The sequence below is a fragment of the Scyliorhinus torazame genome, chromosome 5 (genome assembly GCF_047496885.1).
Source record: "Scyliorhinus torazame isolate Kashiwa2021f chromosome 5, sScyTor2.1, whole genome shotgun sequence".
NCBI lineage: Eukaryota > Metazoa > Chordata > Chondrichthyes > Carcharhiniformes > Scyliorhinidae > Scyliorhinus > Scyliorhinus torazame.
This window is the reverse complement of record NC_092711.1, coordinates 165,206,017-165,232,691: the sequence shown is the minus strand read 5'-3', so window position 1 is coordinate 165,232,691 and position 26,675 is coordinate 165,206,017. Positions and strand designations below refer to the sequence as shown.

At 50.2% G+C, this 26,675-nt stretch overlaps 2 protein-coding genes across 2 annotated transcripts in view; one reads left to right on the top strand and one right to left on the bottom strand.

Annotated features, from left to right (window-relative positions):
* The window catches only part of LOC140422322 (uncharacterized), a 31,037-nt gene extending 16,258 nt beyond the window's left edge, over positions 1-14,779 (top strand). The window contains 3 exon segments of the mRNA XM_072507350.1: positions 13,582-14,043; positions 14,045-14,058; positions 14,207-14,779. Of these exon segments, the coding sequence (XP_072363451.1) occupies positions 13,582-14,043; positions 14,045-14,058; positions 14,207-14,588 (858 nt within the window). The 3' untranslated portion in view covers positions 14,589-14,779.
* The window catches only part of LOC140420446 (uncharacterized), a 70,369-nt gene that overhangs the window by 35,891 nt on the left and 7,803 nt on the right, over positions 1-26,675 (bottom strand). The window lies entirely within an intron of this gene.

The following is a 26,675-nucleotide window of genomic DNA, read 5'->3' as shown; positions in this document are numbered from 1 at the left end:
CTCCTGTGTTTCTAACAGACCCACATATTCAACCAATACATCACATATCTCTGCCTTCCTAGCTTTAGCTGGCATCTCTATTTTCATTCACCTGCCAATTCGCCAGCTTGCAGTTTTGAAACCCTTTTCAAGAAACCAAAGACAGGTCATCCGCCTGAAAAAACTCTCAGCAGCCTCCAGAGCCGTCCTTATACCACTACAAACCTGGTGTGTCTTTTTAATTTATACTGTAACCCAATCATCGCCGTCTGCCATTCCAAAGATCAGGGACCTGAGCCCCCAAGTTATATTGCAACCCTCGGCCTGGTGTGTGGCCAGTTCTAGCCCCGGAGGACTTCCGGTGGCGGCTATGAAGGAGTAAGTCGCACATTTGGTGGCTCCCGCTCTGGTCGGACTTTTGGATCTTTTCCCCCTATTTTTTAACGGACTTGAATTCTCGAACGGATGTTAGTGGCAATTCTCTTCTGAACTCCCACTTTGGTGCATGGAGAAAAGGACGAGAAGTGTTCGTAAGGGCAGAAACAAAAAGACAGAGAAGACTTGGGCTGTAGTTACAACAGGAGACAACATGGCGGAGGGGCGGACCTCTGGCTTGTCGACCCAGCAGTCTGTGGAGCAGCTGATGCAAGTCATTCAGGAGGGCTTTGCTGCGCAGAAACGGGACTGCTTGGACCCAATAAAAGTGTTGATTGAGCGGTTGGAGCTCAGATTGGACGCCCAGGATCGGGCGATCCAGAAGGTGGAGAAGGCGCTGGCTGAGCAAGAGGAGCATCAGACTGCGGTGGAGCTGGAGGTGGGGATGCTGAGGGACCAGCAAAAGAAGCTTCTGGAGAAGGTGGAGGACCTAGAGAATAGGTCCGGCCGGCAGAACCTAAGAACTGTCGGGGTCCCGGAGGGGCATACGTCGCAGGCATGTTTGAGAAGCTGCTGGGGGATGGGGCGTTCTCCCGGCCCTTGGAGGTGGATAGGGCTCACAGAGCACTCGCGAGGAAGCCGCGGATGGGAGGGCCCCCCCCCCCCACCCCAAGGCTATGGTGGTGAGATTCCACAGGTTCTCAGATAAGGAGCGTATTCTGCAGTGGGCCAAGCAGATACGGAGCTGTAAATGGGACAATAGCATCCTGCGGGTTTACCAAGACCTGAGCGTGGAGGAGGGCAGGCTTCAATCAGATCAGGGCGATCCTTTTCAAGAAAAAGGTGAAGTTTGGACTGTTATACCCAGCCCGTCTCTGGGCCACGCATGAGGATCAACACTTTTACTTCGAGTCGCCTGAGGACGCGTTGGACTTTCCACGAAAGAAAGGGCTGGCGAAGGACTGAGAACTTTTGAACTTGGCTGCAACGTTCATGTTTTTGTTTCTCTGTTTTTGTAAAAGTTTCTCGTTTTGCGTTTTACGGAAGATGGGTTTGAGGTGCCGTTTGCACTGATTTGGAACCAGGAGTAGAGCTGAGTGAGTTAAGGTTTTCATTTGCACTGTTGGGGGATGGAGGTGTGCTTGTTTTGATCTTGGTGTTTTTTCTGTTGGGCAATTGTGTGGGGATTGTTTGATGTTGGAGTTTGTTTGTATGAGCGGGGGGGCGGGGGGGGGGGGGAGAACAATAGGTGGAAGACTATCTGCCGCCGGGGATGGGGGCCGCCAAGCTAGCTGGGTGAGCTAGCTCTCGGAAGTGCAGTGGGGGGTGTGCATATGTTTGGTTTAGGAAAGGGGTTGGGTTACAGGGTGTTGTTGCTGGGTGGGGGGTGAATGTTCTGCTGACGAGGGAGGGACTTGAGCTGAGGGACAGAGAGGAGGTCGGCGGCTGCCTGGGGCGGACCGGTGGTGATGCGGAACACGGGCTGGAGGCGGGCCTAAAAAAGGGGATGGCTGAGCTCCCCAACTAGGCTGATCACCTGGAATGTTCGAGGGTTAAATGGGCCGGTCAAAAGGGCACGTGTGTTCACACATCCGAGGGGATTGAAGGCGGACGTGGTAATGTTGCAGGAGACGCACCTTAAGGTAACGGACTAGGTTAGATTGAGGAAAGGCTGGGTCAGCCAGGTGTTTCACTCGGGACTAGATTGAAAGAGTAGAGGGGTCGCGATCCTGGTCAATAAGCGGGTGGTGTTTGAGGCGGGTAGAATAGTCTCGGACGTGGGAGGTCGGTACATGATGGTCAGTGGGAAGCTAGGGGGGGTGTAGGTGGTATTAATGTATATGCGCCAAATTGGGACAATGTGGAGTTTATTAGGAGGATGCTGGGAAAGATACCGGACCTGGACTCGCACAGGTTGGTCATGGGAGGGGACTTCAATACACTTATGGACCCTTGCTTAGACAGGTTAAAGGTCGAAAACGGGCAGGATTCCAGCAATGGCAAAGGAACTAAGAGGGTTCATGGAGCTGATGGGCGGGGTGGATCCATGGAGATTTAGACAGCCGAGGGTGAAGGAGTTTTCCTTCTACTCATACGTGCATAAAGTGTATTCCCGGATTGATTTCTTTATTTTGAGCAGGGTCTTTCTGACTGGGGTAGTGGACACGGGGTATTCGGCGATTACAATCTCAGACCTTGCACCATACTGGGATGACCTGCAGGTTAGTAAAGACAGTAACCAGCGCCCGCACTGGAGGTTAGATGTGGGACTTTTGGCGGATGAAGGGGTGAGCGAGTGGCTGAGGAAATGCATTCAGAACTACCTGCAGGTCAATGACACGGGGAAACTTCGGCAGCAGTGGTTTGGGAAGCACTGAAGGCGGTGGTAAGGGGGGAGCTGATCTCGATCCGGGCTCATGGGGAGAAGGTTGACAGGGCAGAGATGGACAGACTGGTAAAGGAGATACTACAGATCGATAGGAGGTATGCGGAGACCCCCAGAGGCAGGGCTATTAAGGGAACGACGGAGGTTGCAGGCGGGGTTTAGTTTGCTAACCACAGGTGGAGCAGCTGAGAAAGGTGAGGGGGGCGATTTATGAACATGGGGAGAAGGTCAGTAGAATGCTCGCACAGCAGCTTAGGAAGAGGGAGGCAGGTAGGGAGATAGGGAAAGTAAAGGACTGAGATAGGAACCTGGTTGGTGATTCGGTAGGGGTGAATAAGGCATTCAGAGATTTTTACAGCAGGCTGTACAGGTCGGAAGCCCCTGTGGGGCCAGAGGGGATGAGGCGCTTCTTGGAGGGGCTGAATTTCCCAATGGTGGACGTGGAGCGGGTAGAAGGGCTGGGGGCCCCAATTGGGCTGGAAGAGATAGTGGCCGGCTTGAAGGCCATGCAGGCGGGTAAGGCCCCGGGTCCGGACGGGTACCCAGTAAAGTTCTATAAAATGTTCTCGGGGATATTGGAGCCAGTGTTGTTGCTGATGTTCAATGAGGCAAGGGAGAGAGGGGTGCTGCGCCCGACGATGTCACAGGCAATGATTTCGCTGATTCTTAAGCGGGACAAGAACCCGGAGTTGTGTGGGTCCTACAGGCTGATCTCCCTGCTGAATGTGGATGCCAAGTTGCTGACCAAAATCTTGTCCTCCAGGATTGAGGATTGTGTTCCAGACGTTATTGGAGAGGACCAGACGGGGTTTGTTAAGGATAGGCAGTTGGTGGCCAATGTACAAAGGCTGTTAAATGTGATCATGATGTCCCCGGAAGATAGGGAGGTTGAGGTAGTGGTCGCAATGGATGCAGAAAAGGCTTTTGATGGGGTAGAATGGGATTATCTGTGGGAGGTGCTGGGACGGTTCGTATTTGGGCGGGGCTTTATTGACTGGGTCAGGTTACTGTATCAGGCTCCTGTGGCAAGTGTGTGGACGAACAGGACAACTTCGGACTATTTTGGACTGCACCGGGGGACGAGACAGGGATGCCCCCTCTCCCCACTACTGTTTGTGCTGGCTATAGAGCCGCTGGCAATTCTTTGAGAGCTTCAAAGAGCTAGACTGGTCGGGGGTGAGGGTGGGGGTGGAAGACAGGGTTTCGTTCTATGCGGATGATCTTCTGTACGTTTCGGACCCAGTAGAGGGGATGAAGGAAATCATGAAGATTTTCGGGGAATTTGGCCGGTTTTCAGGGTGTAAGCTAAACATCCAGCAGAGGGCAGGAGAGCAGAGCTTCTGATTGACTGTTGTAAGGGAAATTTGCATACCTCTGTTGTGGTCACCCTAACTTGAAGGTGGTTTGTGGAGGAGCTGTTGTCAAGGGACACTTAAACCCAAAACAGTTCTTCAGTGTTTCCCTCCCTACCTCCTCCTCTATTCAAAAAAAGCAACAACCGCTGTAAAGATCAAGAGGAAGACACGAGGGCAGGTAGAAGTAGAAAGAAGTTGAACCGTGACATCACAGCATGCAGGTAAGGGATTGGCTGGTGACTGGTAAGTAGTTTTTCTTTTATTTTCCCTCAGGTGTTATCGTGCAGGGCGCAGAGGTTGCTGAGTTAGTGCTTGCTGAGAAGGGGAGTGAATAACAGGTAAGCTCTTTCTTTCGTTTTCTTTTTTTAATCTAGATAGGATGGCAGGGAAGGCAGTTCAATGTTCCTCCTGCAGAATGTTTGAGGTGAGGGACGCCGACAGTGTCCCTGCTGATTTCATCTGTGGGAAGTGCACCCATCTCCAGTTCCTCAGAAACCGCGTTAGGGAACTGGAGCTGGATGAACTTTGGATCATTCGGGAGGCAGAGGTGGTCATAGATAGAAGCTTCAGGGATGTAGTTACTCCGAAGAATAAAGATAGATGGGTGACGGTGAGAGGGGCTTGGAGGAAGCAGTCAGTACAGGGATCCCCTGTGGTCATTCTCCTTAGTAACAAGTATACCGCTTTGGATACTGTTGGTGGGGGAGGGGGGGGGGGGACTTACCAGGGGTAAGCCATGGGGTGCAGGTCTCTGGCACAGAATCTGTTCCTGTTGCTCAGAAGGGAAGGGGGGAGAGGAGTAGAGCATTAGTCATTGGAGACTCCATAGTTAGGGGGATAGATAGGAGATTCTGTGGGAATGAGAGAGACTCGCGGTTGGTGTGTTGCCTCCCAGGTGCCAGGGTGTGTGATATCTCGGATCGTGTTTTTGGGATCTTTAAGAGGGAGGAGGAGCAGCCCCAAGTCGTGGTCCACATACGTACCAACGACACAGGTAGGAAAAGGGATAGGGATGTAAGGCAGGAATTCAGGGAGCTAGGGTGGAAACTTAGATCTAGGACAAACAGAGTTATTATCTCTGGGTTGTTACCCATGCCACATGATAGCGAGACAAGGAATAGGGAAAGAGAGGAGTTGAACACGTGGCTACAGGGATGGTGCAGGAGGGAGGGTTTCAGATTTCTGGATAATTGGGGCTCATTCTGGGGTCGGTGGGACCTCTACAAACGGGATGGTCTACACCTGGACCAGAGGGGTACCAATATCCTGGGGGGAAAATTTGCGAATGCTCTTCGGGAGGGTTTAAACTAGTTCAGCAGGGGCTTGGGAACCTGAATTGTAGCTCCAGTATACAGGAGGTTGAGAGTAGTGAGGTCATGAGTAAGGTTTCAAAGTTGCAGGAGTGTACCAGCAGGCAGGAAGGTGGTTTAAAGTGTGTCTTCTTCAATGCCAGGAGCATCCGGAATAAGGTGGGTGAACTTGCAGCATGGGTTGGTACCTGGGACTTCGATGTTGTGGCCATTTCGGAGACATGGATAGAGCAGGGACAGGAATGGTTGTTTCAGGTGCCGGGGTTTAGATATTTCAGTAAGCTCAGGGAAGGTGGTAAAAGAGGGGGAGGGGTGGCATTGTTAGTCAATGACAGTATTATGGTGGCAGAAAGGACGTTTGATGAGGACTCGTCTACTGAGGTAGTATGGGCTGAGGTTAGAAACAGGAAAGAAGAGGTCACCCTAGTAGGGGTTTTCTATAGGCCTCCGAAAAGTTCCAGAGATGTAGATGAAAGGATTGCAAAGATGATTCTGGATAGGAGCGAAAGCAACAGGGTAGTTGTTATGGGGGACTTTAACTTTCCAAATATTGACTGGAAACACTATAGTTCGAGTACTTTAGATGGGTCCGTTTTTGTCCAATGTGTGCAGGAGGGTTTCCTGACACAGTATGTAGATAGGTCAACGAGAGGCGAGGCCGTATTGGGTTTGGTACTGGGTAATGAACCAGGACAGGTGTTAGATTTGGAGGTAGGTGAGCACTTTGGTGATAGTGACCACAATTTGATTATGTTTACTTTAGTGATGGAAAGGGATAGGTATATACCGCAGGGCAAGAGTTATATCTGGGGGAAAGGCAATTATGATGTGATGAGGCAAGACTTAGGATGCATCGGATGGAGAGGAAAACTGCAGGGGATGGGCACAATGGAAATGTGGAGCTTGTTCAAGGAACAGCTACTGCGTGTCCTTGATAAGTATGTACCTGTCAGGCAGGGAGGAAGTGGTCGAGCAAGGGAACAGTGGTTTACTAAGGCAGTCAAAACACTTGTCAAGAGGAAGAAGGAGGCTTATGTAAAGATGAGACATGAAGGTTCAGTTAGGGTGCTCGAGAGTTACAAGTTAGCTAGGAAGGACCTAAAGAGAGAGCTAAGAAGAGCCAGGAGGGGACATGAGAAGTCTTTGGCAGGTAGGATCAAGGATAACCCTAAAGCTTTCTATAGATATGTCAGGAATAAAAGAATGACGAGGGTAAGAGTAGGGCCAGTCAAGGACAGTAGTGGGAAGTTGTGCTTGGAGTCCGAGGAGATAGGAGAGGTGCTAAATGAATATTTTTTGTCAGTATTCACACAGGAAAAAGACAATCTTGTCGAGAATACTGAGATTCAGGCTACTAGACTAGAAGGGCTTGAGGTTCATAAGAAGGAGGTGTTAACAATTCTGGAAAGTGTGAAAATAGATAAGTCCCCTGGGCCGGATGGGATTTATCCTAGGATTCTCTGGGAAGCTAGGGAGGAGATTGCTGAGCCTTTGGCTTTGATCTTTAAGTCATCTTTGTCTACAGGAATAGTGCCAGAAGACTGGAGGATAGCAAATGTTGTCCCCTTGTTCAAGAAGGGGAGTAGAGACAACCCCGGTAACTATAGACCAGTGAGCCTTACTTCTGTTGTGGGCAAAATCTTGGAAAGGTTTATAAGAGATAGGGTGTATAATCATCTGGAAAGGAATAATTTGATTAGACATAGTCAACACTGTTTTGTGAAGGGTAGGTCGTGCCTCACAAACCTTATTGAGTTCTTTGAGAAGGTGACCAAACAGGTGGATGAGGGTAAAGCAATTGATGTGGTATATATGGATTTCAGTCAAGCGTTTGATAAGGTTCCCCACGGTTGGCTACTGCAGAAAATACGGAAGCATGGGATTCAGGGAGATTTAGTTTGGATCAGAAATTGGCGAGCTGGAAGAAGACAAAGGGTGGTGGTTGATGGGAAGTGTTCAGACTGGAGTCCAGTTACTAGTGGTGTACCACGAGGATCTGTTTTGGGGCCACTGCTGTTTGTCATTTTTATAAATGACCTGAAGAAGGATGGGTGAGTAAATTTGCAGATGACACTAAAGTCAGTGGAGTTGTGGACAGTGCGGAAGGATGTTGCAGGTTACAGAGAGACATAGATAAGCTGCAGCGCTGGGCTGAGAGGTGGCAAATGAAGTTTAATGCAGAAAAGTGTGAGCTGATTCATTTTGGAAGGAATAACAGGAAGACAGAGTACTGGGCTAATGGTAAGATTCTTGGCAGAGTGGATGAGCAGAGAGATCTCGATGTTCATGTACATAGATCCCTGAATGTTGCCACTCAGGTTGAGAGGGTTGTTAAGAAGGCGTACGATGCGTTAGCTTTTATTGGTAGAGGGATTGAGTTTCGGAGCCATGAGGTCATGTTTCAGCTGTACAAAACTCTGGTGCGGCCGCATTTGGAGTATTGCGTGCAATTCTGGTCGCCGCATTATAGAAAGGATGTGGAAGCATTGGAAAGGGTGCAGAGGAGATTTACCAGAATGTTGCCTGGTATGGAGGGAAGATCTTATGAGGAAAGGCTGAGGGACTTGAGGCTGTTTTCGTTAGAGAGAGAAGGTTAAGAGGTGACTTAATTGAGGCATACAAGATGATCAGAGGATTGGATAGGGTGGACAGTGAGAGCCTTTTTCCTCGGATGGTGATGTCTAGCACGAGGGGACATAGCTTTAAATTGAGGGGAGATAGATATAAGACAGATGTCAGAGGTAGGTTCTTTACTCAGAGAGTAGTAAGGGCATGGAATGCCCTGCCTGCAACAGTATTGGACTCGCCAACACTAAGGGCATTCAAATGATCATTGGATAGACATATGGACGATAAGGGAATAGTGTAGATCGGCTTTAGAGTGGTTTCACAGGTCGGCGCAACATCGAGGGCCGAAGGGCCTGTACTGCGCTGTAATGTTCTATGGATAAAACAGATGTTTGTGGTTCAGGCGCGGGGACAGGAGGGGCAACTGGGGAAGCTGCCGTTCAGGTCGGTAGGGGGTAGTTTTAGGTACCTGGGCATCCAAGTGGCACGGGAATGGGACCGGCTGCATAACTTGAATCTGGCCCGGCTAGTGGATCAAATGAAGGACTATTTTCGGAGATGGGACGCGCTCCTGTTGTCTCTGGTCAGGAGGATGCAAACGGTGAAAATGACGGTCCTCCCGAGGTTCCTATTTGTATTTCAATGTCTCCCCATTTTTATTCCGCGTTCCTTTTTTAAGCGGGACAACATGGTGATCTCGGGCTTCATCTGGGCGGGCAAGACTCCGCGGGTAAGGAAAGGTAATGCTCGAGCGGAGCCAGGAAGAAGGTGGGCTGGCGCTGCCATATTTTAGCAATTATTACTGGGCAGCTAACATAGCCATGATCAGGAAGTGGGTGGTGGGAGGGGGGTCGGCGTGGGTGCGTAAAGAGGCGGCTTCTTGTAAGCACCAGTCTGCGTCTCTGCCATTCCCGCTGGCACGGTACTCCACCAGTCCAGTGGTGGTGGCGGCCCTGAGAGTTTGGGGCCAGTGGACGTGGCATGTGGGAGCATCGGTCTGGGCCCCAATTTGTGCTAACCGCCGGTTTGCCCCGGGGAATATGGATGGGGGTTCCAGCTATGGCGGAGAGTGGGGATTGAGAGGATGGGGGATGTGTTCATAGAGGGGGGTTTCCCGAGTATGCTGGAGGAAAGGTTTGGGCTACCGAGGAGAAACAAATTCAGGTATCTGCAGGTGCGGGACTTCCTTCGTAAACAGGTGTCAACCTTCCCGCTTCTACCGCTGAGGGGGATTCAGGACAGGGTAATTTCCAGAGGGTGGGTAGGGGAGGGGAGCGTCTCGGACATCTATAAGGAGCTTATGGGGTTGGAGGAGACGCAGACCGACGAGCTGAAGCGTAAGTGGGAGGAGGAGCTGGGAGGTGAGATAGAGGATGGTTTATGGGCAGACGCGTTTAGAGTCAACATGTCTGCAACGTGTGCCAGACTCAGCCTGATACAATTTAAGGTTGTGCACCGGGCTCACAAGACAGTGGCCCGGATGATCAGATTCTTTTAGGTGGAGGATAGGTACACAAAATGCGCGGGAGGACCGGCAAACCATGTCCACATGTTTTAGTCATGTCCAAAGCTTCGGGGATCTGGCAGGGGTTTGTGTACGTCATGTCCACGGTGTTAAAAACAAGGGTGGCGCTAGGTCCAGAGGTGGTGATTTTCGGGTTGTCGGAAGTTCCGGGAATCCAGGAGGAGAGAGAGGCGGATGTTCTGGCCTTTGCTTCCCTGGTAGCCCGGAGACGGATACTTTTGGCATGGGGGGACCCAGAGCCCCTGAAGTCGGAGACCTGGTTATCGGACATGGCTAGCTTTCTCTGTATGGAGAAAATTAAGTTTGCCTTGTTCACTGTTTCACTTGAGGTGGCAACCGTTCGTCGACTTCCTTGCGGAAAATTAAACGTCAGCAGACGGGGGGGGGGGGGGGGGGGGGAGGGGAGAGAAGGTTAAGTTAGAGTCGGGGGTCAATGGGGGGGGGTCGGGGGGAGAGTAGGTTAGGTTAGAGTCGGGGGTCAATGAGGGTGAGTCCTGTACGAAAGGTAAACGGTTTTTGCACGATGTTTATGGTTTCATGTATCTTTTCTATTTTGTTGTTCTTTCTACACCAAGAATACCTCAATAAAATGTTTATTAAAAAATAAAATTATGGCTGGACCATTCAAGAGAGATGTTAGGAAGAACTTCTTTACTCAAAGTGTTGTCGAAGTTTGGAACTCTCTCCCACAAACTGCAGTTGAAGTTAGATCAGTTGTTCATTTTAAATGAGATAGATAGATTTTTGTAAATCAAAGAGGTTAAGGGATATGGGCCAAATGCAGGTATATGGAGTTAGGTCACAGATAAGCCATGATCTCATTGAATAGTGGGACAGGCTCCAGGGGCTGAATGGTCTGCTCCAGTTCCTATGTTCCGAAAAGTTGTAAATCTCCATCCCACACACTCTCCATTCGCTCCCTGCTGTATTTAATATCAACATCCCAATTTTCCTGAAGGTGCTGATTCAGGCTGTTTGACAGATCCACGCTCACTGCTTTATAATAATAATAATCTTTCTTGTCACAAGTAGGCTTAGATTAACATTGCAATGAAGTTACTGAAAAACCCCGCGTCGCCACATTCCGTCGCCTGTTCGGGTACACAGAGGGAAAATTCAGAATGTCCAAATCACTGAGGGGCTGGTTTAGCACAGGGCTAAAGAGCTGGCTTGTAAAACAGAACAAGGCGAGCAATGCGGGTTCAATTCCCGTGCCAGCCTCTCCAAACAGGTGCTGGAATGTGGCGACTAGGGGCTTTTCACAGTAACTTCATTTGAAGCATACTTGTGACAATAAGCGATTTTCATTTCATTTTTCATTTCACCGAACAGCACGTCTTTCGGGACTTGTGGGAGGAAAGCCACGCAGACACGGGGAGAACGTGCAGACTCTGCACAGACGGTGATCCAAGCCGGGAATCAAACCTGGGACCCTGGAGCTGTGAAGCAACAGTGCTAATCACTGTGCTATCATGCGTTTCAACACAGAATAAATAGGAGCTGCATTAGGCCCATCAAGCCTGCTCAACCATTCGATGAGATAATTGGCCCCTCTACCTCAGCACCATTTTCCCAGTGTTGTAACCCTACAGGAGGCCAAGGAATCTGCAACCTCAGATGCCCTGCCAGGCCAAGCACATCGGAACCACCCAGGGGTTCGGTCCAAAAACCTGGTCCCACTGTCTGTGCGGCGTCTGCACGTTCTCCCCGTGTCAAGCTGAGGGAGCAAAGGATGTCAATGTCTTTCAGGCAGAGAGAAATATCTGGGCCAAGCTTTCCAGAGTCTGCACCCTCCCTGGATTCACTTCCTTTCCCTTCAGTTGCTGCAAATGACCAATTGAAGGTCAGAATGAGAAAAGAAATGGAAAGGGGGAGAAAAGAAGGTGTTTTACTCACAGATGTTGGAGACAGGAGGATGTTTCAGTCTGTGTGAAGCTCATACTTCGTTCACACAAAGCCGGAGCTCTGATTGGCCGGGAGACTAGAGTCCTTCCGGTCCTCCAATCCTTCCCATTGGTTCATACGTCCCCAGGAAGGTCAGGGGTGGGCGCTCAGCCGCACATGCGCAGTCCCGGGCCGGGGGGAGGGGAAGGTCACGGACTGGGTTGTCCCCGCGTCAGACCCGCAGCACCGACCGGCGACACCGAGCAGCGAGTCCCGAGGCTCTCGGCAGCTTGACCAGGCTGCACGGAAAGAGCTGAAGCGGCTCCCTGACGGAAGGGAAGCCGCGCACCTCCCGCCAGACACCCGCAAATGTCAATATTTTTATTACTTTTCACCATTTTTCAAACACAAAGATTAAACAAGGGAGAGCATGTCTTACAAATTTGATTGACTTTTTTGAGGAAGTGACTAGGCTATAGATGTGGATAGTGCATTAATATAGTCGACATGGACTTTAGTAGGGCTGTTGACAAACTCCCACATGGGAGGCTGATGCAGAAGGTAAGAGCCCAGGGGATTCAGGGCACTTTGACAAACTGGATCCAAAACTGGCTTAGTGGTAGGAGGCAGAGGGTGATGTTTGAAGGTTGTTTTTGTGCCTGGAAGCCTGTGTCCAGCGGTGTTCTGCAGGGATCAGTGCTGGGGCACTTGTTGTTTGTAGTACACATTAATGATCTGGATGTGAATGTAGGAGGTATAATTAGTAAGTTCACAGATGACACACAAAATGGTGGTGTGGTAAATAGTAAGGAACAAGGCCTTAGATTACAGGACAATATAGATGGGCTGGTTAGATGGGCAGAAGAGGGGGCAGCAGGATGGTGCAGTGGTTAGCACTGCCACCTCCCGGCGCCGAGGGACCAGGTTCAATCCCGGCCCGGGTCACTGTTGGTGTGGAGTTTGCACATTCTCCCCATATCTGCTTGGGTCTCACCCCCACAACCCAAAAGATGTGCAGGGTAGGTGGATTGGCCACGCTAAATTGCCCCCTAATTGGAAAAAAATAATTGGATGCTCGAAATTTATTTGAAAAAAAGATGGGCAGAAGAGTGACAAATGGAATTTAAACAAGAAAAGTGTGATGTTGTGCATTTTGGTAGGACTAACAAGGCAAGGGAATATACAATGAATGGTCGGACCCTATGAAGTACAGAAGAGCAAAGTGACTTGGTGTGCGTATCCACAGATCTCTGAAGGCAGCAGGGCAAGTGGATAAGCTGGTTAAGAAGGCCAATGGGATTCTTGCCTTTATTAACAGAGGCATTGAATATCAGAGCAGGGAGGTTATGCTGGAGCTGTATAAAATGCTGGTTTAAACCCCAGCTGGTCAATAACTAGGGGCACAGATTTAAAGAAATGGGCAGGACGTTTAGAGGAGATGTGAGGAAAAGCTTTTCCCCCAGAGGTTTGTTGAAATCTGGAACTCACTGCCTGAAAGGATGGGAGAGGTGGGAACCCTCTCCCTATCCACCCAGATTCCTCCCTAACTACTGCATCCCACAGCGTGGTGGCTGGGACGTCCTCCATATCGTTCTACTAGACATAGCAGCTGTAACCCACTCACTCACCCCCTCATCCGCCAATAGCTCCACATCCAACCTCCACTGCAACCGTTGCCCCTCCCCCATCCTCAAATCCACCCAATGCAGCGCGTGGTCGAAAAACACAATGGCCGAGTACTCCGAGTCGGGATCCTCTCTAACACCCACCTCACAAAGGCCACAGTGTCCCAAATTCGGGGCATAAACATTCACCATGACCATTGGCATTCCCTCTAGCTTCCCACTGACCATCCCAGAGCTACCCCCACCCTCCGGATCGGCCACAATGCACCCCCAACTCAAAAGCCACCCTCTTATTAACCAACACTGCCACCCCTCGTCTTCGTGTCTAACCCCGAGTGGAACCCCTGCCCCACCCATTCGTCTCATCCCCAAACTTCAGCTGCATCTGCTGCAAGAGCACAACGTCCGCCTTCAGGCTCCAATGACCAAAAACACGCGATCGTTTAACCGGCCCATTCAACCCTCGCATGTTCCACATGACTAGCCTGGTCAAGGGAGGGGGGAGAGACCATACACGTGTTCTGTGTGTGGACGAGGCTTCAACTGATTGTCCAACCTGGAGAGACACGAGGAGACCCAAAACATGGAGAAACCGTGGAAATGTGGAGACTGTGGGAAGGGATTCAGAGTCCCATCAGAGCTGGAAGTTCACCGACGCAGTCACACTGGGGAGAGGCCATTCACCTGCTCTGTGTGTGAGAAGGGATTCAGTCGGTTATCTGACCTGAGGAAACACCAGCAAATTCACACTGGGGAGAGGCCGTTCACCTGTTCTCAGTGTGGGAAAGGATTCAGTAGGTTATCTGACCTGCGGATACATCAGCGAGTTCACACTGGGGAGAGGCTGTTCAACTGCTGTCAGTGTGGGAAGGGATTCAGTCGGTTATATGCCCTGCGGGTACATCAGCGAGTTCACACTGGGGAGAGGCCGTTCACCTGCTCTCAGTGTGGGAAGGGATTCACTCAAATCTCCAGTCTGATGTCACACCAGCGCATTCACACTGGGGAAAAGCTGTTCATCTGCTTACAGGTGTGGGAAGAGATTTAGACAGTTATCCAGCCTGAAGTCACATCAGCGAGGTCACACTGGGGAGAGGCCATTCACCTGTTCTCAGTGTGGGAAGGGATTCACTCAAATCTCCAGTCTGATGTCACACCAGCGCATTCACACTGGGGAAAAGCTGTTCATCTGCTTACAGGTGTGGGAAGAGATTTAGACAGTTATCCAGCCTGAAGTCACATCAGCGAGGTCATACTGGGGAGAGGCCATTCACCTGTTCTCAGTGTGGGAAAGGATTCGCTCGGTTATCCCACCTGCAGACACACCAGCGAGTTCACACTGGGGAGAGGCCGTTCAGCTGCTCTCAGTGTGGGACGCGATTCACTCATTTATCTAGTCTGAAGACACACCATCGAGATCACACTGGGGAGAGACCATTCATCTGCTCTCAGTGTGGGAAGGGATTCACTCGGTTATCTAACCTGAAAACACACCAGCGGGTTCATACTGGGGAGAAGCCGTTCACCTGCTCCCAGTGCGAGAAGGGATTCAGTGATTCATCCACCCTGCGGAAACACTAGCGAGTTCACACTGGGGAGAGGCCGTTCACCTGCTCTCGGTGTGGGAAGGGATTCACTCAGTTATCCAACCTACAGAGTCACCAGCGAATTCACACTGGGTAGAGGCCATTCACCTCCTCTCAATGTGGGAAGGGAAAGCATGATTCATTGCATCTGCTGAGACACCAATAAATTGACCAGTGATTACAGGAGTTAGATTCTGCTGTTATTGTTTCTGCTCTCAGTTACATCCAGGACTGCATTTCATTCATTCTGTCAGTTGGTCAATGGGGAGGGTCTGAGGGTTTCTTTCTGCTGGACTGGCCGGTCTCAGGACTTTGCCTCCAGTGGGCTGATGCTCTTTGAGCCTTGTTGCGAATACCTGGTTTCAAATTTCATAAGGATCACAGAGTAAAAGGATGTTTTGCAAGAGAGAAGTTATTCAGCTTGCATTCCTGTTTGGATCCCCCAAAACAATGCCACATTGCCATGAAGATGGGCCGTGATGGTTACATGGGTTTTTTTTTTGTTTAATTTATCTGGGTGTTGCTCACAGAAGAACGCCATCAGGGTATGAGGGGCAAGTTGTCTGAGGTGGACTGGGAAACTACATGGGGGACAGGGAATAGCTAATATTTAAGGAATGATTACATATTTACCAGGGGCTCTCTCTCTATTGAGTTTTTTGTGGTATGCAGAAGAAGGATCAGTGTGTACGTACAGACACGGTTGTTCTTTCTTTCGCATTATTCACAGTGGTGGTTTCCTGGTTTTCGTTCCCCACTGTTTATTTTTGTTCCGGCTGTTGCCCCGGCCCACCCCCCCCCTTTTTCTCTTTTCCTGCCCGCCCCCCCTTGTTTCCCATGCTTCTTTTGTTGGGCATGGTTGGGTTCCATGTCTCCTGCCCCCCTCTCATTCCCCTATCCCACCCCCCCCCCCCCCTTCCTTACTGTGTCATGACTGCCTTCTCCTGTTCTTTGTCTTCTAAGCTATTAGCTACTAACAGGTCTCGGAACAGTCGGGTGAATGGCTCCCACGTTTTGTGGAAGCCCTCTTCCGACCTCGGATGGCAAACTTAATTTTTTACATTTGGAGAAATTCCGATAGGTCGGACGGCCAGTCTGCAGCTTTGGGTGGTGCTGCTGACCGCTAGCCGAGCAGGATTCTCCGGCGAAAGGAAAGGGCGACCGCCCTCCTCCCCATCTGGCTGCTCTGATACCCTGAAGACTGCCACTCTCGGACATGGCTCCACCCTCATCCCCACCACTTTGGACATTGCCTCGAAGAAGGCTGTCCAATACCCAGCAAGTCTGGGGCAAGACCAGAACATGTGGCCGTGGTTGGCTGGGCCTCCTTGGCACCGTTCACATCTATCCTCCACCCGTCCGGTAAGAAGCTGCTCATTTGGGTTCTAGTTCAGTGGTCTCTGTGTAAAACCTGTAGCTGCATTTGGCTTAGTCTTGCACATGTGGAGGTGGAGTTGACCCTGTGCAGTGCTTCGCTCCAGAGTCCCCACCCTATTTCAAACCACAAGTCCTCCTCCCACTTGTGCCGTCTCATCCAGTTGGATGTTGGCCCCCATTAGCAGTCGCCCGTACATGTCACCACAGTTCCCTTTCCCTCAGCTGTCTGTGTCCAGCAGGTCCTCTAGCAGTGACTGGCGTGGTGGTCGTGGATACGTCCATGTTTCCCTTCATAGGAAGTTTTTCAGTTGGAGGTACCGAAGTTCATTACCACCTGTCAGCTGGAATCTTTCAGTCAGTTCTTCGAGCGTTGTTAGCCTGTTGTTGGTGTAAAAGTCCTGAACTGTCAGTGTCTCCCCGTCCTGTCCCCACCTTTTGAAGGAAGAGTCCATGGTCGCCGGTGCGATCCTGTGGTTGTTGCAGATGGGGCTTTATCGAACATCTCAGTTAGCCTGAAATGCTGTCGCGGTTGGTTCCATGACAGGAGAGTTGCTGCCACTGGGCTAGTTGAGTATTTATTAGGTGGGGATGGGAGTGCTGCAGTGGCTCGCCGCCAGGGTGAGTGGGAATGTGTTCCATCTCTGCAGGTACTCCACCAGGCTGGTCAGGTCCCACTTGTGGATCCCAGTCCAGTGATGAGCGATTTGGATCCCCAGGTAGTGGAATTTGTGCCGGGCCTGTTTAAACTGCAGCCACTCCAGCTCTGCTCCTCCCCCTTCCGGGTTCAATGGGAAGATCCCGCTTTTGCTCTGGTTAAGTTTGTCGCCCAAAAAGATTCCAAACTCTTTCAAAAGCACCATTATTCCTCCCATGCTGCTTCGCGGGTCCGAGATGTAGAGGAGGTCATCTGCATAGAGTGAGACTCTGTGCTCTGTGTCTCCTCTCCGGAGCCCTTTCCAGTTCTTTGCTGTCCTAAGCACGATCACTAATGGCTCGATCGTTCATGCAAACAACAGCGGGGACAATGGGCATTCCTGCCTTGTGCCTCTGTACAGTTGGAAATACTTAGAGCTGCTGGTGTTTATCCGAACACTCGCCGTGGGAGCGTTGCACAGGAGTTTCACCCAGGTGGTGAATCCTGTTCTAAGCCCGAACCGCTCCAGTAACTCGATGAGGTACTTCCATTCGACTGTGTCAAAGGCCTTTTCTGTGTCCAGGGAGATGTTCACCTCAGGTTTTCTCTCCCCAGATGGTGTCATGATCACATTCAGCAGGTGCCTGATGTTCGAGTTCGCTGCTTACCCTTAACAAAGCCCCTCTGGTCTTCTGATACACCTCTGGTAGGCAGTTCTGCAGCCTTTAGGCTGGGATCTTGGCCAGTAATTTTGTGTCTACATTTAGCAGCGAGATGGATCTGTAGGAACTGCATTCTTTTGGGTCTTTGTCTTTCTTGGGTATCAGCGAGATTGAGGCTGGTGCTGGTGTAGGCGGCAGGGTGCCCCTTGCCAGTGAATCTGTGAACATCTCCGGCTGCTGCAGGGCCAGAGCTGTCGCAAATCTTTTGTAGAAGTCCGCTGGGAAACCGTCCGGTCCCGGTGTCTTCCCCGCCTCCATGGAGCTAATATTCTCATGATCTCTCCCAGTTCTAGCGGCGCTTCCAGGCCCCGTCTCCTATCCTGCCCCACAATGGGCACGTCCAGTCCATCGAGGAACTGCTTCATCCTCAAGTCACCTGCTGGGGACTCGTAGGTGTACAGCCCCCAGTAGAAGGTCTCAAATGCCTTGTTGACCTTTACCGACTCCGCTACTAATTTGCCTCTGCTGTCCCTAATCTGGGCTATTTCCCTCATTGCTGCCGCTTTCTCAGCTGGTGAGCCAGCAGGCGGCTGGCCTTATCTCCGTGTTCGTACAGGGTCCCCTGTGCACTGCTTTTCTCGTGGAGATCAGGTCAAAGACCATCCGTAGCTTTTTCCTCTCTGCCAGGAGCTCTACAATCAGGGCCCCGGAGTATCGCCGGTCTACCTCCAGTTTGGAGGCGACTAGCTGTTGCCTAGCCACCCCTATTTCTTCATTTGTTGTAAGCTATAATTGCGCCCCTGGCCACAGCCTCCACATTCTGATTATTAGTCATATATTTGCCGATGGCCTGTGAAATGTTTTTGCAGAAAGCCTTATTGGCCAGGAGGGCCATGTCCAACCTCCTTGGGGGAGGTGGTCGGAGATTAGCAGGAATGGTAGGTCTGTCCCACCCAGCCCTTCCTTACCCACAGTCAGTCCTTCTCCCTCAGGTGTGTCCCTTGGAGGAAGACTATGTCGGCTTTCAAACTTTTCACGTGGGCGAAGACTCTGGATTTTTCCACTGGGCCATTGAATCCCCTGACGTTCCAGGTGATTGTCCTGATGGGGGGTTTCTCTCCCCCCGTTACTCGGGATCAATACTTACCTGGTGGATGCGCCCTGCAGTCCGGGGTTTCCCTTTGTTTGGGGGTCGTCCAAGATGGCCGCGGTCACTGTTCTCCCCATGAGGTCGGGCCCCTGCGCTCCGGGGTTTCCCTTTGTCCAGGGGACACCGAACATGGCCGCCAACTGTGAGTTCTCCACGTGGGTGAGCCCCTGAACTCTGGGGTTTCCCTTTGTTCAGGGACCCTCCAAAGTGGTTGCTTGCAGAGCCATTTTGTTCCAAGTCCCCACGTGTGGCCTAATGTAGCCGGTCTAATGCCCTAAATCTTTACCTGTCTCTCCCTTGTGGTTACTTCCCCTGATTGTCCTCCAATTCACGATGTCTGCCCCCCCTCGCCAGGTGCTTTCCCCCTTGCAGGAGACGCACCACAGACTCTTCCCTGCACGCTTCCCGGTGCTAACTAACTCTTTAGTGTGGTGGCCCCCTTTCCCGTGGTGAGTTATGCATCCTCTGTCGCCCGATCCCTGGGCTCCCTGTCCGCCATTCCCCACAGCTTCTCTCTGCTGCCCTCGTTCATGCCTCCCTCTCTTTCCTCCTCGGTCCCGCACCAGTACGCTCCCGCACCACGTGGCCGATGTGGTGATGGTTCACAGTTGGCTGTACAGAATGTAACAAATAAACACTAAGCATTAAGAGTGTCTTTCTATGGGCTCTCCATCGCTGTCCCTGCTGTCGCTTCTCCAGTCCATTCTCCGCGACGAACTTGTCCCCGTCCGCAGGGACCGTGAAGAAGTCTCTCTGCCTTGGGACGTGACCCAGAGCTTGACTGGGTCCAGCATCCCAAACCTCACACTGTTTTTGTATAATGCGGCCTTTACTGTGTTAAATTCAGCCCGACGCTTGGCCAGGTCAGCCCCAATGTCCTGATAAATCCAAATCCGGTGACCTTCCCAGCTGCAGTTTGTGGACTGCATGGCCCAGCACAGGATTCTTTCCCAGTCCTGGTACCGGTGCATCTTGCCGATTATCGCCCTTGGCTGTTCCCCGGTTTTGGGTTTTGGTCGGAGCGACCGGTGCACTGTGTTGATTTCAGGTGGGTTGGGGAAGCTGTCCCTTCCCACCAGGTTACCCAGCAATTGGGCCACAAAGTCTGTGGGGTTCCTATCTTCAATCCCCTCCGGAAGGCCCACGATTCGTAGGTTTTGCCACCTCGACCCGTTCTTCTGGTCCTCGATTTCCCCTTTTAAATTCCCCAGAGTCGCGATCAACCTTACCACCTCCTTTTCCAGGGCAATGATCCGGTCGCCCTGATCTGATGCAGCCCTTTCCAGCTCCTTGATATTTCCCCCTGGACTTCCAGGTGCCTTTCCGCCTTGTCCAGGTCCACCTGCATGGTCGCCATCGCTTTGGCAACCATACTCTTCACCACAGCTTGGATGTCCAGTTTAGTTTCCTCCCAATGTTGTCTCATTTCTGTTGAGAGAAACATCCTCCACCCATCCCCTGGTGTGTGGAGTGGGGGGGGCTTCTCGTGTGGCAGGCCGGTCCCTCTCGCTCTGGCGAAGCCTGCGTTTCACTGCCTCGTGTGTCAGCCGGTTCGGTCGTTTGCTTGTCCATGCTTTTTCTACTCCTGGTTTCCACTTGTCCTCTGGATTGGCTGCTGTTTGGTATTATTCTCTCTCTGCCGTGTTGTGGAACTGGTGTGGGGGTGTTTTTTGGTGTTCGCATTTTTCGGTCAAAAAGAGCCTATTTTTCAGGTTCGTGGGAGGAGAGCCACCTGATGTGGGACTTCTCAGCACATCCCCATCACTGGAAGTCCAGCTCTCTCACTCTCTCTCTCTCTCTCTCTCTCTCTCAAAGGGGAGAGCAGCCCACAGGCCTCTCAGACTCTGGTGACTTTCACTTCACATTTATACAACAAATATAGATTCCTTTAAGAAACAAAAATCCAACAGGAAAAGTGAGGAAACCGTGGTTAACTTTTGATCAAAGGAAGAGGCTCATAAAGTGGCCAATATAGTAGCAGGTCTGAGAATTGGGAACTTGTTTTAGAATTCAGCAAAGGAGGAACAGGAAATGATAAAGAGAAAATAGAATATGAGAGCAAACTGGGGAGAACTGGAAAAGCTCCTAAAGGAATGTGAAAAGGAAAAGATTAGCAAAGACCAATGTGGGTCTATTCCAGGCAGAGACAGGAGAGTTTATAATGGGTATAGGGACTCTTATTTTTCTCTTTGAATAAGAATCGGTAGTCCAGTTGGTGGAGGTGTCAGAAATACGACTTTGTTGTTAGTGACTCATTGGTATATTCTTGAATAAGAGGCTTTGTCCTTCTGTCCATGAACAGCAGCTAAACTGTATGTTTTTTTTACACCATCATTGCTCTCATTACCCATCACATAGATTCCACTTTGAATTCCCTCCCGCTTTGTTCCACTATCGCCCATCCTGTTCTTGGCTCTTCATTCACTCCGCCGGATCCCATCGAGAAACAGGGTCCCAATGGCCTCCTTTAATCGCTCTTCTCCTACCCTACTCACTTCCTCAATTCCAATCCTTTCCTCCTCTCCTTACCTTTTCTCCCCTTTGCTTCCCCCCTACATCTGTCACACTTTACCCTCTGATTTTAGTTTCTCTGCTGTTTGGCCTTTCACATCTTTTATTCTCGCTGGGGACTGCCATTAGCACTCTTTTCCCTTGGTTTCTGTGGCTATGACTCATCTATCATTCCCTCACCCCACAGTATAAATATCTCCCACTTTCTAAGCCTTTTAGCTTTGACAAAGGGTAATCTGAAACAGTTGAAACTTTCGCTCTTTTTTCTCCCTACAGATGCTGCCAGACCTGCTGAGATTTTCCAGCATTTTCTCTTTTGGTTTCAGATTCCAGCATCTGCAGTAATTTGCTTTTAATACTCTTAAGATTTCTGCCATTTACTGCATATTTCCCATCTGTATTTGACCTTCCAAAATGCATTACCTCACATTTGTCCGGATTAAACTCCATCTGCCATCTCTCCGCCCAAGTCTCCAACCAATCTATATCCTGCTGTATTCTCTGATGGTCCTCATCGCTATCCGCAATTCCACCAACCTTTGTGTCGTCCGTAAACTTACCATCAAACCAGTTACATTTTCCTCCAAATCATTTATATCTATTACAACGGTCCCAGCACTGATCCCTGCGGAACGCCATGGCCCTCCATTCAGAAAAGCACCCTTCCACAGCTACCTTCTGTCTTCTATGACCGAGCCAGTTCTGTATCTATCTTGCCAGCTCACCTCTGATCCTGTGCAACTTCACCTTCTATACCAGTCTGCCATGAGGGACCTTGTCAAAGGCCTTACTGAAGTCCATGTAGTCAACATCCACTGCCCTACAGTCATCAATCATCTCTGTCACTTCCTTGAAAAACTCAATCAATTTACTGAGACACGACCTCCCCTTCACAAAACAATATTGCCTCTCACTAATACGTCCACTCATTTCCAAGTGGGAGTAAATCCTGTCTCAAAGAATCCTCTCCAATAATCCTGCCACTGACATAAGGCTCACTGGCCTTTAAATACCTGGATTATTCTTGCTGCCCTTCTTAAACCAAGGAACAACATTGGCTATTCTCCAATCCTCTGGGACCTCTCCTGTAGCCAGTGAGGATACAAAGATTTCTCTCAAGGCCCCGGCAATTTCCTCCCTTGCCTCTCTCAGTATTCTGGGGTATATCCCAACAGGCCCTGGGGACTTGTCTACCTTAATGTCTTTCAAGACCCCCAATACCTCCTTTTTGATCTCAACATGACCCAAACTATTTACACACCCTTCCCCAGACTCATCATCCACCAAGTCCTTCTCTGGTGAATACTGACACAAAGTACTCATTTAATACCTTACCCATTTCCTCTGGCTCCACGCATAGATTCCCACCCCTGTCCCTGAGTGGGCCAACCTCTCCCTGGCTACCCTCTTGCTATTTATATATGTATAAAAAGCCTTGGGATTTTCCTTAATCCTGCTGGCGAATGACTTTTTGTGACCCTCTTTAGCCCTCCTGACTCCTTGCTTAAGTTTCTTTCTATTTTCCTTGTATTCCACGCTTGCTTTGTGTGTTCCCAGCCTCCTACCTTTGACAAATGCTTCCTTTTTCTTTTTGACTAGGCTCACAATATCTCTCGTTATCCAAGGTTCCCAAACTTTCCATACTCATACTTCCTCCTTTCCAGGAACATGCCGGTCCTGAATTCCTATCACCTTACACTTGAAAGCCTCCCAAAAGCCAGATGTTGATTTGCCCTCAAACACCTGCCCCCATCTAAATCCTTCAGTTCCTGCCTAATGTTGTGGGAATTAGCCTTCCCCCAATTTAGCACATTCACCTGAAGACTACACTTATCTTTATACATCAGTACCTTCAAGCTTACTGAATTGTGGTCACTGTTCCCAAACTGCTCCCCTACTGAAACGTCGATCAGCTGGCTGGGCTCACTCCCAAATACCAGGTCCAGTACGCCCCCTTCCCTAGCTGGACTATCAACATACTGTTTCAAACATTGGTGCTCCTTACAAACTCTGCCTCATCCATGCCCCCAGCACTAAGTAAGTCCCAGTCAATATAAGGGAAGTTAAAATCACCCACAACAACCCTGCTACTTTTACACCTTGCCAAAATCTGTTGACATATCTGTTCCTCTCTCTCCCGCTGGCTGTTGGGAGGCCTATACTAAACCCCCAACATTGTGAAGCCACCATTCCTATTCCTGAGCTCGACCCATATTGTCTCGTTGTATGAGCCCTCTGAGGTGTCCTCCCGCAATACGGCTCTGATATTCTCCTTATGCAGTAGGGCAACTCCCCCACCTCTTTTACATCCCTCTATATCCCGCCTGAAATCCTGCCAATCCTGTTTTTCCCTTAACCAAGTCTCTGTAATGGCAATAACATCATAGTTCCAAGTACTAATCCAAGCTCTAAGTTCATCTGCTTTACCTGTTACTCTTCTTGCATTGAAACAAATGCACTTCAGTCCACCAGACCCGCTTTGATCAGCAACCACACCCTGCCTGCTCTTCCTCTGATTCTCTTCCCTGGTACAAAGCAATCAGTCTCTCACCTCTTGATTCTTAGTACATTGAGGTGCCTGGCAGGGGTCTATACAATACATTTCTATACAGTCCCCTCTAACTTTATATTTCACAATAGAGCGGTTGTTGAGGGCACTGTATTTTCTGCTCCGTCATTTTAAAATACACTGTCATCTTGCCTGGGGGGAAGGGTCCTGTGTCCCAGCTTTCCCTATTACCTGTAATTCCCTTGATCCTGGGTTCCCCAACCGATATAGGGCCGAGGTATTTCAGAACTGCAGGTAATTGGTAAAAGCTGCCCCGCAGGACGTATAAAGTCCCATTGGTACATACATCCTGGGTCTCGTCATAATAAAAACCTATACCGCTCCTTCCCCTTATGTCTCTTATTGCAATTATAGTGGCCCAACACACCCACGTGACATTTGTATACATGTGATCATTGGTTTTCGTGTCAGTGATGTCCGGCTCCTTCTGTGTCCATGGTGAGGAGGTCGATGTCAGTGGTTGAAACCAGATATGGGATGGGGCCCCAAAGCACGCTGGCAATACAATTCTGGAGGTATAAAGAGACGCCTTCCGGATCTCAGTTAGTATTATATCATTTGTATCATTTCCAATCCTCCTCTTCTTTGTCAGAATCCAGTTGGAGGGGCACCCTCCCACCTTGGTATTATTTTGTTAGCCAATATCAAAGCCATGGTGCCAGCGGTGGCGTCCTTATACAGGAATGCTTCCACCCACCGGTGAATTGACGTAGAACCAGCAGACAACATATTTTACCCTGTATTCCAGGCAAGGGTCCAGGAAAATCTAGTTGCAGGTTTTCCCAGGGTCGTTTGGGCCGGGGCTGACTTTCCATTTTGATCGTGCAGGGACGGCCTGGTTCCACCAGGGTGCACTATATTCATCGTTGGCAGTATTTGGCCACATCCCTGACCATGAAGTGTGTGATCAACCCCACATACTTCCTTGCTCCATCCAGATAAGGAAAGTGAGTTATATTCATAGACTCTATCTCACTGTATTTTCCACCAGAATCATTGACCTGCACATCTTCTATTTGTTTATTCCATTCATGGGATGTGGGCATCGCTGGCTGGGCCGCTTTTGTTGCCCATCCCTAATTGCCCTTGAACTGAGGGGCTGCAGCTAAGAGTCAACTGCATTGCTGTGGGTCTGAAGTCTCAAGTAGGCCAGACCAGGTCAGCATGGCAGATTTCCTTCTCGAAGACATCAGTGAACCAGATGGGTTTTTACAACAATCGGCAAGGCTTTCATGGTCATCAACTTAAATTCCAAATTTTTTGTGACTTCAAATTTCACCATCTGCTGAACCTGAATTCCTATTGCATTACCCTGGGTCTCTGGATTACTAGTCCGGCTTTTGATTTCCCAGATGTGTCTTGTGAGAGATGACGTAATTCTAGCCGATAAGCATGAGCTGTTATCAAGTTATATTTTGTTTTCCGTAAGTCCTGTACTTTCCCACTAACTTGCAGACAAAACAGCCTGGCCAGCTGCAACTGTACTGTGTATAAATGTGTGTTATTGTAACTGCTCCTTCAGATACTTTGGTTCACTGAAGCATTGCCCTGCGTGCTTGTAATAAAGATTCCCAAACTTCTTTAAAAAAGATTTAGAGTAGCTGATTGTATGTGTGTGTGTGTGGGGGGGGGGGGACTGGAACCTGGTGCAGGAGCCAAGGTTGGACAGATCACGGCCGCGCTCGCTGGTCCCATCAGGGGGGGGCGAAGGCGCTGGCTGGGCTAATGGTGGAAATGGGAGGGGTGGTTCCTTGGAGGTTCCTGCACCCAAGGGAACGGGAGTATTCGTTTTTCTCAGCGGTCCGTAAGGTATACTCGCGGATCAACTTTTTTATGGTGGGGAAGGCTTTGCTGGCTGGAGTCAAGGAGTCGGAATACTCTGCAATTGCAGTGTCAGATCACGCTCCACATTGGGTGGATATGGTGCTAGAGAAGGGGGCAGCGCAGAGACCGGGGTGGAAACTGGATGTGGGGCTTTTGGGGAACCAAGTATTCTGTGAGAAAATTGAAAACGTAATTAAGGAATATGTAGGTTTCAATTGTACGGGTGAGGTGTCGAAGGCAGTCGTCTGGGAGGCTCCAAAGGCGGTGGTGAGAGGCGAGGTAATTTCGTTTGAGGCTAGGGTGGATAAGGAGGAGAGGTTGGAGCGGCAGAGGGTAATAGATGAGATGTTGGAGGTAGATAGGAGGTATGCAGAGGATGGGGACCCGGCGAAGCTGGAAAAGAGGACGGAACTACAGGCGAGCTTCGACCGACTGTCCACCAGGAAGGCGGTGCGCCAACTGAGACGAGCAAGGGGTGCAGTTTATGAACATGGAGATAAGGCGTATGTTAGCAGGTCAGCTCCAGAGGGAGGCAGCGGCAAGGGAAATTCTTCAGGTGAAGGATAGGGCAGGGAAGTTGGTGGTGGCCCCAGTGCTGATTAACAAGGTTTTTGAGGAGTTTTATGAGAGGTTGTACAAGTCAGAGCCACTCGGAGGAGACCGTGAGATGCAGGAATTTCTTGATGGGTTGGAGTACCCGAGGCTAGGGGAGGGGGACAGGGCTACATTAGAAGGAGCAATAGTGGAGCAGGAGATAAAGGATGCGATTGGGAGGATGCAGTCGGGGAAGGTGGCAGGGCCAGATGGGTTTCCGGTGGAATATTATAAAAAATTTAAGGATAGGTTGGCACCCCTGATGATGGGCATGTTTGAGGAGGCGATAGGGAAGGGGGTGTTGCCGCAAACCTTGGGGCAGGCATCGATTTCCCTGTTACTAAAAAAAAATAAGGATCCGACGGAGTGCGGGTCGTATCGGCCCATATCACTTCTGAATGTGGACGTAAAAGTGTTGGCGAAGGTACTGGCAGGTAGGCTGGAGGAGTGCCTTCCGAAGGTAATAGGGGAGGATCAGACGGGGTTTGTGAAAGGGAGGCAGCTGTTTTCGAACATTAGGAGGGTTTTGAACGTTGTTATGGCACTGGTGGAAAGAAAGGAAACAGAGGTAGTTGTGGCATTGGATGCCGAGAAGGCGTTTGATCGGGTAGAATGGGGGTACCTGATGGCAGTGCTGGAGCGGTTTGGGATTGGACCCAGGTTTGTGAACTGGGTAAAGCTATTATATAAGGATCCAAAGGCGAGTGTCCGCACAAATAATATCAGTTCGAGATATTTCTCTCTCCACCGTGGGACGAGAC